Source organism: Mchenga conophoros, linkage group LG9 (genome assembly GCF_057382185.1).
Source record: "Mchenga conophoros isolate Kocher_MC1m ecotype Shallow Benthic linkage group LG9, M_conophoros_male_GT1.1, whole genome shotgun sequence".
Taxonomy (NCBI): Eukaryota; Metazoa; Chordata; class Actinopteri; order Cichliformes; family Cichlidae; genus Mchenga; species Mchenga conophoros.
In genome coordinates, this window is record NC_140534.1 from 21,575,649 (window position 1) to 21,590,076 (window position 14,428).

The window sequence follows — 14,428 nt, forward strand, 5'->3', positions numbered from 1 at the left end:
TGTTCTGCTGCTGCTGCAGAACACCACACCAGATGCCACTTGTTACTTTTGTAACAAACTCAAATAGCTATTTGTTACTCTGGTTACAAAGAGTGGTAATTTGACCTACCAACCTATCAGCTTGAAACAGTTTGACCTCTTCTCCTCTGACATCAACAGGCATGTTCATCCAGAGAGATGCAACTCACTGGATATTTTTCACTGGAGCACATCACGTTCAAAAGCACTTAAATGACCTTTCCTTCCCTTTCTGATGCTCAGTTTGAAATTTAGCAAGTCATCTTGATCATGTCCACATGCCTAAATGCATTTAACTGATGCCATGTGACTGGCTGATTAAATTTTTACATAAATGAGCAGTTGAACAGGTAAAATTGGCTGGCAAGCGTAGAAGAAGAGGTTGTCTTGTGAAGATGATCAGCTTTGTACATTTTAACCTTTGATTTTGCTCTTTTCTTTTTCTTTTTATCGTCTGTTTTGTCTTATTCTGACATACAGTATCCTAAGCTGAAACTGAAAGAGCATTAATAAAGGTGCTCTAAGTGCATTCGTATCATTTTTTGAAAAGTTTTGTGAGTGTGAGGAGATTCCTTTGTATACATTCCTTTGATCAGCTAATAAATAAAAAAAAACGCTTTCAAATGTTTGTGATGTCTCAACATAGTTTGAGTCCCTTTACAAAAAGGATGAAGAGCATCAACAACAGACAGGCTTTAGCAATAGGATTCAGCGTTCTTGATTCAACAAGATTTAAGTGGTTAAAACTTAAAAATTGCGCACAAATACGAACAAAACCTGTCAGCGTGACACATTCATACCCTATTCACGACCGATTCATGACTGATAAAAAGCTCGACATTTACTCCATAATATATGATGAGAGCTCCTTTTAACTGAGCCGTTAGACTTCAATCAAAAGCCGTGCGGTACTGCTGCAGAGAGAGGATGGAAAGTAAACTTTTATCAGCAGCAGAATACAAACAGCTCGAGAAAACAGATATGGGTCAGGAGCTGCATCTGCACAATTACATTGTTAATGGCAAAGACAATGAAAATGGCGCGGATGGAAAACAAAAGAATATCAAATAACTCGCTCGAGCTGCGTACACCTCAGCCATCGCTACTCAAAAATACATCCAGCGTTTTGAAATGAAGGGCGGAGAGGGAGTGAGAGAGAGGGCTGAAAGGAAGACGAAAAAGCATCTTGAACATCAGTTTTCAGTCTAATGTTAATAATTTATGTTGTCTGTGCTTTTTATTATTATTATTTATTTATTTACTACTTTCTTTTCAGCAGCCTGCCCATTTTTCAAAGGCATCATGGACAGGGAAGCTGTATCAAACTTTTGAGTTTAGTTTCAAAAGGCTTTCTCCCTGTTTATTTATATATTTCTCCTTCTTTACACTTGTCTTGTTGTTATTTGGTGAGGCGATGAAGCTTTGATGAGAAGCAAACCTGACACGTATTCTTCTCTGGTGACCCCAAGCAAATGCAAATAAAGAGGTAAGTATTAAAATACGCGCCTCTTTTTTTTTTTACAGCGTCTTCTCTCATCAAAACACTTTAAATGGCCAGTTACATGCATTCACCCACCCTTCCATTAACAATAGGTCAAACGGGTCAAATAACTCTACATCACCTCTGATGTGGAAGTTTGTTCGGGGTGATTCAAGATGCACTTGACCATGACCTCCCAAAGAGAGAGAGTCAGGACAAGTGATTTTATTTGGCACTCTCAATAACTCCGACTTTGAAAAGATGAAAGGAGAATCAGAGATGTTTTTAAAAAAAATATTTGTATGTTGCTCAAAACTTTGAACTCGACAGCACCTTGTGCCCTGAAACACAAAATAGCTCAACGGTATTTGGGAGAAAATATAGTGTAACAAAAAAATTTGTTTCAACTTGATTACATTTATTCAGAGTATTTACTGTCAATGATTAGTATCGTTTAAATATTTTGTGTATAAATAGAGCAAACTGTAGCTACAAAGCCAAAATGGTTGCTGATGTTACTACCCTCTGCTAGCTTGTTACATTTTTTCCTCCATAATGACCTAATTTCAATTAAAAGATGTACAATAACAAACAGGTTAACCAACAGGGAACTAAATAGGCAATCTATCAAAATCAATCTAAACTGCATAAATTGCACTAGAGACATAAGCTAATGTGGCTTATAACTGCTACTCGCCTATGCTAGTTGCCGTTAGCTGGAGGTTAGCTAGAATTTTTAATTTAGCAGCAGAGCAGCACAGTGCCACGGTGGTTAATACTGTTGCCTTACAGCAAGAAGCTCCTGAATTTAATTCCACCATCAGGCCTGAGCTGTTTTATGTGGACTTTGCATGTGTTTGCGTGGGTTTTCTCCTGGTACAGTCCAAAAGACATGCAGTAAGTGGGGTTAGGTTAGCTGGTGATTCTAAATTGCCCGTAGGTGTGAATGTGAGTGCAAATGGTTGTCTGCCTCTCTGTGTTAGCCCTGCAACAGACTGGTGACCTGTTCAGGGTGTACCCTGCCTCTCGCCCTATGGTAGCGATATGATAGGCTCCAGCCCCGCCCCCCCGCAGATAATTTAGCAGCTGTTTTAAGGTTGTGAAATTAAAATTGACCTGTGATGTCAGTGAAACGTTTTTGTCCAGAGAACCTACGCTCACTGGATATTTTCTCTTATACCATCCTCTTTAAACCCTGAGATGGTTGTGTGGGAATAGTCAGAACGGCCAGCACCAACAACCAACTCGCTTAAATCACCTTTCATCCCCTGAACATTTCTGATACACAGTGTGAACTTCAGCAGATCTTATTTACCGTTTTTACAAGCCTAAATGAATTGAGTTTCTGCCATGTAGATATAATAGTGTATTAAATAAAGTTATAAATTACTTCCTGACTTTTGACCCAGTGCTGACTGTGAATTTAATTCAGTTTTTATGTACTCTTTTATTTAGCTTCTTTGCAGCCCCATATCTTTTATCTTGGCCTGTGTTTGTCCTTAATGTTTGGTTTCACTGCATAGCTCTTTGAACAGTCTCGTTGTTGGTTTTTAAAGTGCTTTTAAAGAAAGTGGTATGTTTTGTATTAATGTGTAATAAAACACTTACTTGCCTAGACTGAACTAAATAATGCATTAAACTTCAATATTGCTGTCCTATTTCTATTTTAATCCCCAGCCAATTTAAATATAAAGCAATATTTAGAGCTGGCATAATCAGCATTACTAAGCTAGTTAGGTGAACGTTTTTTTTCTACATCATAAGAAAATTTATCTGCCATAAGGGGGACTTCCAGGGTGTTTTTTAATAGTATGGCACAGGGGGAGACCAAGAACAAAACAGGTGGTGACAGGAAATTACAGTATGTATACAAAAGAAAATTCCCATAAAAAAAACCACTGAGCATAATTTTCAGGCTCATGCTCAGCCTCCTGTCCTACTACAGATTTATTACAGGCAGGGTTTGCACATAATTGTGCGTCGGATAGCTGTTTTGTGAAATTGAAAACATTTCTCTAGTCAGAAAGGCACATTTTAAAAACATCAGTGCAATTTCCATTGAGGCAAGCAAGGCACTTGCCTAGTGAAATCTAAAAGTAGACAATTTTACCACTGTGAACATGTTCTCTCTCCTTTGTTCTCAAACATTGTTCTGTTATAGTGCTTATTGGGTGTTTTTCCTGTCACCTTGTGGCTGCTGTTGCCTGTGGTCTCTGGAAGCAGGATTGACTCTGCTTGACATCCAACAACAGAAATCTTATGTTAGTGTCTGAGTCCTGTTAAAAAAGGCTTGAGCTATTCAAGCTGAGAGGCTTGTTTGCACATATGCATTGTGGATAAACCTCTTGTATTTGATTGGAAACTGATGAGAGACCAGCATGCTAGCCAAGCTGCCACTAGCTGCTTGGCAAGCTGCCACTAGCTGCTTTCACTGTTCTGAGATCTGTTAGCATCTCTGCTTTGTGTGCAAACAGCATCATCATCTCAACAGATGAGTTTTCTCTTACTAACGACCTTGGTCAAAATGTGATGTAGAGAAGTTAGAGTGTGGCGCAAAATAAATTTTTATGAATTAATTGAGCACATTAGCAATGTCAGTTCCTGCCAATCATATTTCTAGTGGCTATTTTGGACGTCGTTTCATAGAAAAAGCATAACTATATTAGCTAAAACAATCACAGGTTCCCACACGTTACTATGTTCTGGCCTTAAATGACAGATTCTATCATAACACACAAACACAAAAGTCATGTCAAACAATTGTTTATTACTAATTATGGTACAAATCAATGTGACAGACTTGAAGCTTTTTTTTTTATTTTTGTTTTTTAGAAATACACAAAGTGCTGCTTAACTGACCAAACAGATATTGCTCTATAGATTACAGTTTTCAGTCTATATATAAAAACGAAAATAAAATAAATCAACCTCTGCAGGCTCTTCAGCTTTGGTTTCTAGTTCTTTGACTATGAACAAAATTTCAAGCCAGTTTGTCTGTGTTAGTAAAATTTCACAAACGTATTTAAGGGTGGTAAACAAATAATCCTAATTGAGCTAAGAGCAACATTACTGTAATCTCCTTTTCCCTCTATGTAGGTCTACAGAGCTGTGGAAACTGAGAGGTGAACGTATGGCACAAAAAAAAAGAAATAATACTACAACAATATAAAAGATGAGTCACATGTGGCTCAGGAGACCACTTCACAAAAATAAAACAATCATGTGTCACGTAATAAAAAGAAAACCCACAAGCGTCTCCTTCCCATTGAAGGTGAACATGGACACACACAGTGCAGAGTTGTCATCTTTTTCATCTTTTCTACTGACCTGCGGATGCTTGTATGGCATTTTTATGAGTCTCACAAGAACAGTACTGAGGTAAACCTTGGATGAACTAATGTACAATTCTACTCTTCAATCCTTTTCTTCTCAGATTTTAAAGATTGTCAACATCATGAATCTATTTCTCTGTACAATGTGCATAACTATAGAGCTTTGGTCCAGCATTGAAAAGTTGAGCAAAGGCATGACTCCTTTCTGTGTCCTTTATTTTTTTTGTTTTGGTTACAGCTTTTATTGTTAAGCGTCACAACGGATCCACTGCTGCTTTCTAACATCTGTGCAGAGGTTTATTTCTTGGCCAAAGGTTTGCCTGAAGTTAAGTGTTTTTTTCTTCTTCTAGAAGCAAAATAAAAATGCACAAAATCTGTAAGTGTGAATGCATCGAAAAGAAAAACAAAACAAATATCTGTGAAAAGAAGTACAGCAGGAGCTGCTGTGGATGTGCAGATGAAAATTTAGTGAAATTCTCCACAGTCTGCGATTGCCTTTTCTGCCTTTTCAAGACAACCTCAGTGATTTCTTTAAAAACACAGACATGTAAAGCTTTTTCAAGTGTTTTTCTACCATTTACAGTGGGTGTGTGTTTTCCAGGCAGCGCAGAAGAACCTGGCAGTTCACAAAAAGGAGTGAAAAACTGAGATAACCAATGTGACATGAAAGGACATATATCGAGTAGACAGACACATGATTCTGAATAAATTGCATCAAATTTCACCTCACTTCAAATTAAGTTCACTCACTCTGACATGTGACACTTATTCTCAGCATTCACCTATTTTTTTTTTCATATGAGGGTTTTTGCAGGAGCCAAATATTTGCAGTGACGGTTTAAGAGGGTTTTCTTTCTCTTTTCTTTTTCCCCCCCTGGATTATTGACGTTTCTGACAAAGTAAGAGCGCGCAGGAATGGAGTGTGAATTACTCAAAAAATCAGTGGACTGAAATTGAACTCTTCAAGTTAACCTCTTAAATTAAAAGGTGTAAGATAAAGGATGGTGTATTTTTTGATTTTATGAGCATGACATTGACTTAGTTGAAAGGAATGCAAAATACAGTGGAAAAAGAGCAATTTATCTTTGCAAAAGAACACACTGATGTTTAGTCAGTGGCAACAAAAAATGCTTCAACCACACGTTTGGCTCATTTCATGTAAAATAATTATGAAAATTCCGATTTTTAATGTTAATTTTGGCCTTCCTGGTGAAATTCATATACACTATCTTATCATGTGGTGCGATTTGAAGCATGCAGTAGCAAATCGGCTCAAAAAGAAAATACATTTTCATCACGGCAGACACTTTTTGGAGCTGTTTGACATGACAGTTTTGACTCTTTTTTTGTTGTTTCGTTCAACTTGACCCACAGAATAAAACACTTTAGAAAAAGGGGAGAGAAAGTCGTGGGAACAGATAAATAAAAAGGTAAAATTTTCCCCCAGTCCTTGAGCTGAAGTTGTGTGTGTTCTTTGGCTATCAGGCTTTGGCAATAGAATGACACAGTAGCTCGAAACAAAGCTGCAGTAGACTTGACAGACACCGAAACCCCTCCTCATCATCATTATCATCGTCATAGTTATCATGTGACAGTCCATAGTTTCTTAAGTCCATCCTTCGAATCCATCTCATTAACTTATTAATAAATACCTGTAAAAGTTGTACAAAGTTACACCGTGACTGAAAATATTTGCAGATGAAACACAAGTCGGAGGCAAACAACATTATTATGCAATTGTTTAACAGCAACAGTTAAATTTTTTTTATGTCCAAAAAGAGATTTTTTTTTTAATCAGCGTGATTTCAATTTGAAGACAGCATTTTTCTTTTTTCCCTTTTTTAAGTATTTACATACAAACAATGAAGAAAAAAGTAAGCGAGACAAAGATAAAATGTATACTCAACCTCACAGATATAGCTTAGATTCTGCCAGTACAAATGTAAAAATTTAGAGCACATTTACATTACAAAATTATTCAGATGCAACAGACTTTGGTAAATAGTGTTTCGATTTGGTATGATCTCTCTACTAAATCCCTCCTGGTGGGAACCAAAATTTGGGCGACAGTCTGGTCTGTAAGGCCAGAATCTAAAAACTCTTTGAAACAGCACACCGTATGTTTTTTACATAATTCTCAGATATTAATCTCTTTTTTCATGTTTTTGGTTTCGCCAAGGTAATTTACATAATTGTGGTAATCACACTGACAACACATAGTTTTTCGTTTGCAAACTCATGACTGTCCATCCGGGTGACTTGGGCAACATTTTGTCAGTTCTCATTTCGAGAGGAGTTCATCCACCTTTTGTTGTTTTTAATGGCTGCCACTTTTCCACTCCACTGTTTGGTCAGAGAGCTCGTTCATTTCGGGAGCTCCTCTAGAGAATCAGTGAGAGGGTCCATTGGTGCGCCAGCGCCGAGGTCGGGCTGTTTCAAACGCTTTATTGTGTTTTTCAAGGCTTGCCTCTTGTTGCAGAACCAGACACGCACCACCTCCCTGTCATAGTTCAGTTTCTCCGCTATTTCCGTCATTTCCTGTCCGGAGGGGTGCGTGTTCTTCTCAAAGTGGCTGTTGAGGATCTCGAGCGCCTGTGGGGTGAAAGAGGTCCTCCGCTTGCGTTTTTTCGAAGGTTCGCTGCCGATAAACTCAGTCAGGTTCTGCATGCCGGATCGGTGGCGGGCTTCAGCCTCGGCCATCCAGCGCTCCAGAACGGGCTTAATCTTCTGGGCGCTTTTAGGGGTGATGTCCAACTTCTCAAACCTGGCAGGATATAAAAGGCCAGGGTTCAGTTTGCCTGTAAGACTGTTACCTATAGTGTTCTCTTGGGCTTCCTGTGGTAGGAAAAAGTGGCTTCTCAGGATGGTGTGTCTGGGGAGAATTGAGAAAAAACAATCTTACTTAGGTGCCCTGCCAGAACAAGGGATAAGCTGCCTGCCTTTAAGTCTCCTCAACCAGAATGCCACAGGGACTGAGACTAACATCCAGGTGAACAAACTCTGCATCCTGCACCTGGACACACCTGAGCTGCAGCAGCTCGAGGCGATGCTTTGCCAGTGATGTGTTAATTTTCTGGACGAGGCTCTGGTTCTCTGTCCCAAACTGGCAATAGTGGAACAAGGAGATATTGCCAATGGCTAGCAATCGAAATATTTGCTCTTTTAAATATTTCTCATGAACCAAAATCACAAAAATCTTCTGCTCAGGTGAAATAAACCCCCACCCCATCTTCCCCCCAAAAATCCACTTATGCATGCAGTTAAATATGGCACCATCATTTATTTACAAAAAGAGCTTGAATTATTCATCAAAATGTACATTTAATACATTTTTAACCTTTCTTTCATCTTCTAACAACCTCTCATTTTATATTTAATAAGAATACATTTACAAGTCCTGCAACTTTACTCATAATTCAGCCATTTCTCTGCATTTCTCAAGTCACAGGAAGTAAGACGAGAGGAAGGCAGAGTTTTAAAAAGCAATGCTAGCTGGCAGCTCAGCGACTGTCGGGTGCAGTTTGGACATGATATGAAGTCTGAATTAGATGATGTTTACTAAGAATGGAAGAACAACTATTTAGGATTCAACATCATGTCATTTTGTTCAGGAGTTTGAATGGCAACAGCCCAAATATCAGTGTGTTCACTGCTTTTTTCCTTGTATGGAACTGAATAACAACAGTGCAGTTTGAGGTAAGTATTTGATAAGAAAGACATGACAGAGTTTGGAAAATCTGTTAATAAACTAACAGCACATTTGCCTTTTTGTTAAAGACACTAGTACTTTAACAAGTTTTTGAAAGAAATATCCATGACTGTGGACTTTGCGAGCCTTACGACAGTTTGTGTTCTGTAATCATTACAAAGGTGATTGTACGAAAATGTACATATTTCTAATAAAAGAAACCACAAACCGGGCGGCTAATATTTGCCGAAGATATTATTTGGACATAAAAACTTGATCAACAAAGCTGAAGTGACAATGTTTTGTGGCTATTTGTCACGTTGACAAAAAAACATGAGAAGAAACGGCAGACGCTGCAGTTTTAATAAGTTTCCAACAAGTGTCCAATTACAGTACACCGCTATGAGCAGTTCCTTGCACTAGTGATATTAGCATGGTAATTTCCATTTATTTCTTCAAAGTATGTCATAATTTTTTTAATAGCAGGTTATGGAAAGTGGCAGAAATTTAGATAGTGAGATCAGACATAACGACACATGATTCAGTTCTAATAACAGTTACTCTTAAAGGCCTTATTCCCAAACATTATGGGAACATGACAGACACAAGTGTTATTTTCAAATGTTTTTTAGTCTAAAAACCTACAAAGGTTAACTGTACCAAAAAAGTTGTAGTGCGGTTTTGTGGCTATTTCTCATTTTGACAAGAAAGAAAGTCACGGACACGACACTTTCACCATGTTTCCAAATGCATGTCCATTTAAAGTAGTCCAGTATCAGCAGTTTTTATTCAAGGAGAAAATCAGGATGTTTAATTACAATATTTTTATTTCTCTGTTCCAGGAAAATAAAAATCTTTATCACTTTTACCTCTTTCCATTAATCTTTGCACTGGTGATTTGAGCATTCTCTGGATTATCTCAGGATTTTTGCTTTTATTTGATAGCAGATTACAGAAAGCAGCAAAAATTTAGGTAGCAAGATGAAACATACCAAAATTTAGTCTCAAACCAGAGATGCTGTGGTTATGGTTTTAGTTAACCTTAAATTTAACTACATACCCAATAAATAAGGTCTACAGATGATTTGGTACTAACAACATCAACTCTTAAAAGCATCACTTCCAAACATTATTGGATAAATGGGGACAGAAAGTGTTGGTTTCAAATGTTTTTCAGTGAAATAACTTTAGAAAGAAAGCTACACTGAAGCACTGCTCTCTGTGGAGCAAACAATGCAAAAAGAGACGGTTTTTAATAGCGAGGGAAACAGAGGCCCAGATGCCCATGCATGCATGAACTTTCTCTGTTTCTACACCTCGTTGGTGCATTCCTCTTTGTCGACAGGCGGTATTATTTATAACCCCGTCCTCCTCCTAAACACAGGAAAAAGAGGAGGGCTCCATACTGAGGGGAATACATTAGTAAATATGAAGAGTCACCAGAGACAGGACATTTCATGGATCAACAGGAACCGCGGATACTAAAATGAGTTGAGAGCTGCTCAGCTGGGGTATGCACTCCCCTCCTCTAGTGCATCAGCACGAGGGAGCGAGCCTCTCTGGCTCTTCTTAAAAGTACCTAAGGAGCTCTGCTTAGACATGCTGCATGTTTGGACTGAGTTTGCTGCAGGGTTTACATTCAATACCCACAGAGAGCTATCTGAGTGGGACATACATACAATCAGGCTCGCCTCACTCTACTCTCATTTTACGTCAGGTTTATTACAAGTCCAGACTTTGTGTTCTTGTTTCCTTTTAAACTCTAAATGCAAAATTGTTGCAAAATGATGTATCTTGACAGTTACCATCATAATTATTCAAAGACTAACACTGCTCATGTTGCTCGGCTTGTTTAGATTGATTTCGATTGTGTCGTTGTTAAGGCTGCATTATGTTGATGTTAAAATGTTTGGCTACGTTTGTTGAACCATTACGGAAATCTGAATTTAGTTTATAGCTCTCATATGAGCCATATAAAACTATATATATGACTGGTGTTCTTCTTTCCTAAGCTTGTTATTTTTATTAACTGTTTGTTCATATCTGGATAAAAAATATGTTTAAACCATCAAATATTTTAAACCTGAGCTCAGCAGTTTGAAACAATTCAAAATATCCATCTTAAACCCTGTAATAAAAACAAAAGATAGCGATTTTATTTACTTTAAGTTTTCATTTAGCGTATTTTCCCAAAAGGGGCCACTCAGGCACATCCCTGGCTTGATGTTACCCTCATGTAAAGCCTGTGCCTGTTTAGATAAACTAATAAAGTGCCTGGAAACATTGTGAGCAATGAAAGCAGACAAGATGGAAGCATCTGTCAGTGTCTGTTCACTGTCTACGTCGGGAGCCGCAGCCCCAGAGCTACTGTGACGTCCCGTTTCCTCCTCAAACTTCATGTCTATGTTGATGTTAACTAAACTAAAGCATGTGAAGTTAGCCCCACTACTTAAAACATCAGGACATCATGTCCAGTGTCATACAAACAACAAAAAAATTGTCTTAACGGCATGAATAACAGCCCACAGAGTGTTTATTTTTGAAGCTAATGGCTTTTAATGTGTGTTATAAATATTTGAATTATGTCTGGCTGTAAATATTTCATGTGTGATTTGACGACTTTAAACATTAGTGCGGGCCTCATAAGAACCCCCCGCTCCTGTAGTGTTTCACATTTTATCGGCTGTTTGATGTTGATGTGATGAAATTTTTAAAGGTGCGTGGCAGTGCCGTGTCACATAAACAGTACAGGTCATCAGCAAATGCACATGCACTTTGAAGGGACATTAAATTTAATACAGAAACAAGATTAGGGACTTTTATTGAAAGAGATGGATGCAAAACAAGAGAAGATTAGATTTGAGGAAAACAAAACCCAGTTAGCGTTAACTTCCATATCTAATCTGGACACTTAAAATACTTTTGTTTTCTATTTTACACCGTTTAGTTCTCTTTTAAAAGCAATATTTGGACACCATGTGGCCCAATTATTCTGTCTCGAAATGGAAACGTGGCTCATTTGGTATCTGCATGCAAAACGTTAGTCAAGTGGAACAACAGGAGGAATGAAACACTGATTGTCTGATAGTCTCATGAATGTATAATGTCCCATTTATGACTAAACTGTCCTCGTGGAAGCAGTAAGACACGGCAGTCTTATTAATACATCATCGCCGTCAAGCTCCCTCATGTTCAGCCAGAGCGAACAGCACCGGGCCTTAGTAATTATTAAATGCTTTAAGTGCTCCGTGTAATACTTGTGTATGTATTTTGCATAAGTGACGGCCAGCTGTCATGTCAGGGGAAGGAGTTTAAGTAGAGACATGAGAGCTTCGTTTGTCAGCCAATTATATATTTTAATATGTTAACGATGCCTGTTAAAACACGGATGAGAGCACCCGACAGCTCATTGCAGCTGCGCTGCTTTCACTGATTAGAAATACAGGTAGACAATAGTAGTCGAGTTGTTTTTATTTTTTCCCCCTGCGTTTGTCCTTACCTGCAGATGGCAGACTGGCTGTAAGCCGGCCCCTCGGCTGCGCTGAGCGCCTGGCCCACCTGAGTCTGTGTCAGGCCCAGGGACAGCCGGCGGATCTTGAATGCTTTGGCAAATTCACGAATCTCCTCCAGGTTGACCCCGTCCACCTCGCTGGGGGCGGTTTGCGGGTCTACAATACAACACACACATCTCATTTTATTAGCCCTCTGCTCACCTTATTTTTCAGAGTGAATGAGGCAAACATCCAACCATATGCGATCATGATGCCTCTAAACAACTTTAAAAAAAATAGTCCTGCTCTGGGTCAGAACTTATTATTTCTCTCTACACATATCTGAGAAATGTTTTGAAGAATAAACTCATCTGAGGTTTGAATACAGGCGTGTTGTGGCTTCGGCTTTGGCAAGTGTAAATCTTTAATCTCACATATAAAAGCATATGGACAAAAAACAGACGACACATGGCTTGTTAATTCAAAGGAAAGACAGATAGGTGCTGTGCTACTATAGCTCTCTGTATGAATACACATATATTTTGAAGCTGGCTTTCTCAGAAAAACATTAAAGAATGTATAAAGAAATTATTTCACCCATCTGACCCCCCAAGTCAACACAGTTCAAGCCTACAAAGCAGCGGCGAGCCTTGCTCACAAACGATACCCTGCTTTTACACAAAGAGAGGCTGTTTGCGAAGCTCCACATTTGAAAACTTCACTGAAGAATTTCTCCGCTAATAAAAAGTGATTTCACGTTGTACATCAATGTCAGGTGCCCTGGCATCCTGCTTACTAAAGCAAAGTTTGTGCCTCTGAATTATTCATCCTGGTCATTATCAATGAATTATTAAAGGAATCCTCCAAGCGTATTTAAGCAAAAATCTATGGGCCTGCCATCTCGCTGTGCCTCATAAGTGACGTGTAGCGTATGCGCCGTGCTCCATACGTGTGAACACACAGAGGACTCGCAGCTTCCTATCATCTTCACAGTGATGAGCATCCTCCCATCATTCCCACTGGAGCCTATTTGCGTAGCAGTTTGAAAGACTAGCGGCAGCCGGATCCATATTTTTCTTTACCCAAACACGATTTAAGATTAAAGACCTTCTCATTTACCTCGCAATAATGAGAGGCCTCACAAAAACAGACAGATTAGTGGACAAAAGGCTCAGTTTTAAAAGCACTGAAACAAAGAAAAGGAGGCTGACTTTTCTTTACAACAGTAATACACTTTTTACTCTTAATAATTACGACAGGACAAAAACAAGTGAAGCAATCAATGTATCTGCTTGAAAGGAAAATTAGGAAGAAAATGCTGCCTCCATAAATTACAGGCTAGACTTGTGCTATTATGTGCCAATGTTTGTCTTTCAGTTTAGCAGAAAAATACTTCTTTTATGCTTTTATTTTTACTTGAAGTGCTAATAACTGATGATGAAGTTTGTAGTGTAGAAATTTGGAAAACATGACTCAGAAAAGTGCAAACACCAGGCAAACCTGATGATCAGACATCCTATTTATCCGAACACGTGATTTGATCCCACGGGCCTCTGCAATCGCAAAAAGGTTTAAGCTATTTAAGCATCTTTGTTCTGGAAGCAGCTGTATGGATATGATGTAAAAACAATGTTATTGTTGTTGCTTACGATGATGAATCTACAGTATCTGCTTAATAGTACTCTGATTAACTGTTTCTTGTTCACAAAACCCAATAATGTCTACTTCAAATTAGGAAGGTGATCAATGATCATTACTCCTCCAAATAGCTGTCTGATCGCAATATATGCATCCACACCTGCATTAGCTTAAATGAATCCTAACACTCTTCCAGATTATATTAAGGAGAGCACTTTTTTCTGCTTCAATAGCTTAGCTGTCCTTCTCCACTCCAAATAAAAAAAATTAAAACAAACTCAATAAAAAATATTGCTGGCGTTAGTCCTTCTATTAACAGAAATCCTGAGGTTTTCAATCTGTTTCTGGCACTTTGTTTTTGGCCAGCGAATGCTTCTGTCGCTCTGATTCTGTCACGGGATTTTGCTTTGCCTATGAATGCTGTAAGTGATATTGAGAGGAAGTGATATGGCTCGCACTCAGCATAAAACATTAATTTCATTTACCATACAAGTGGCCCGCTATGATTTTTGTCCTCATAAGATATTTTCTGAGCTGCAAGTAAACATAAACTAAACACAAAGTCCACAACAAGTTGATCAATGGCGACTTTTTTTTAAAATTAGATTCAGTGGCATTGTAGCTGCCTTTGAAATGAGTTTACATGGAGCTTAAGAGAATCGACTCTGACAAATGAAATTTATCTGAATAAAACAGAGTTTTTAAAGGCAATAGCTGCACGCTGACAGGCTGTGGACCAGTGATTTATAAGGCCCTGCCAAAGCCCACGCGCTGGCAGAAT

At 38.5% G+C, this 14,428-nt stretch overlaps 1 protein-coding gene across 2 annotated transcripts in view; it reads right to left on the minus strand.

Moving 5' to 3' along the window:
• Positions 1-4,280: 4,280 nt before the first annotated feature.
• The window catches only part of pou6f2 (POU class 6 homeobox 2), a 78,967-nt gene continuing 68,819 nt past the window's right edge, over positions 4,281-14,428 (minus strand). For both annotated transcript variants that reach the window (XM_085286919.1, XM_085286920.1), the window contains 2 exons: positions 12,018-12,186; positions 4,281-7,702 (listed from right to left, as the gene is read on the minus strand). In XM_085286919.1, the coding sequence (XP_085143045.1) occupies positions 7,195-7,702; positions 12,018-12,186 (677 nt within the window). In that variant the 3' untranslated portion in view covers positions 4,281-7,194. The remainder of the gene's footprint in view (positions 7,703-12,017; positions 12,187-14,428) is intronic.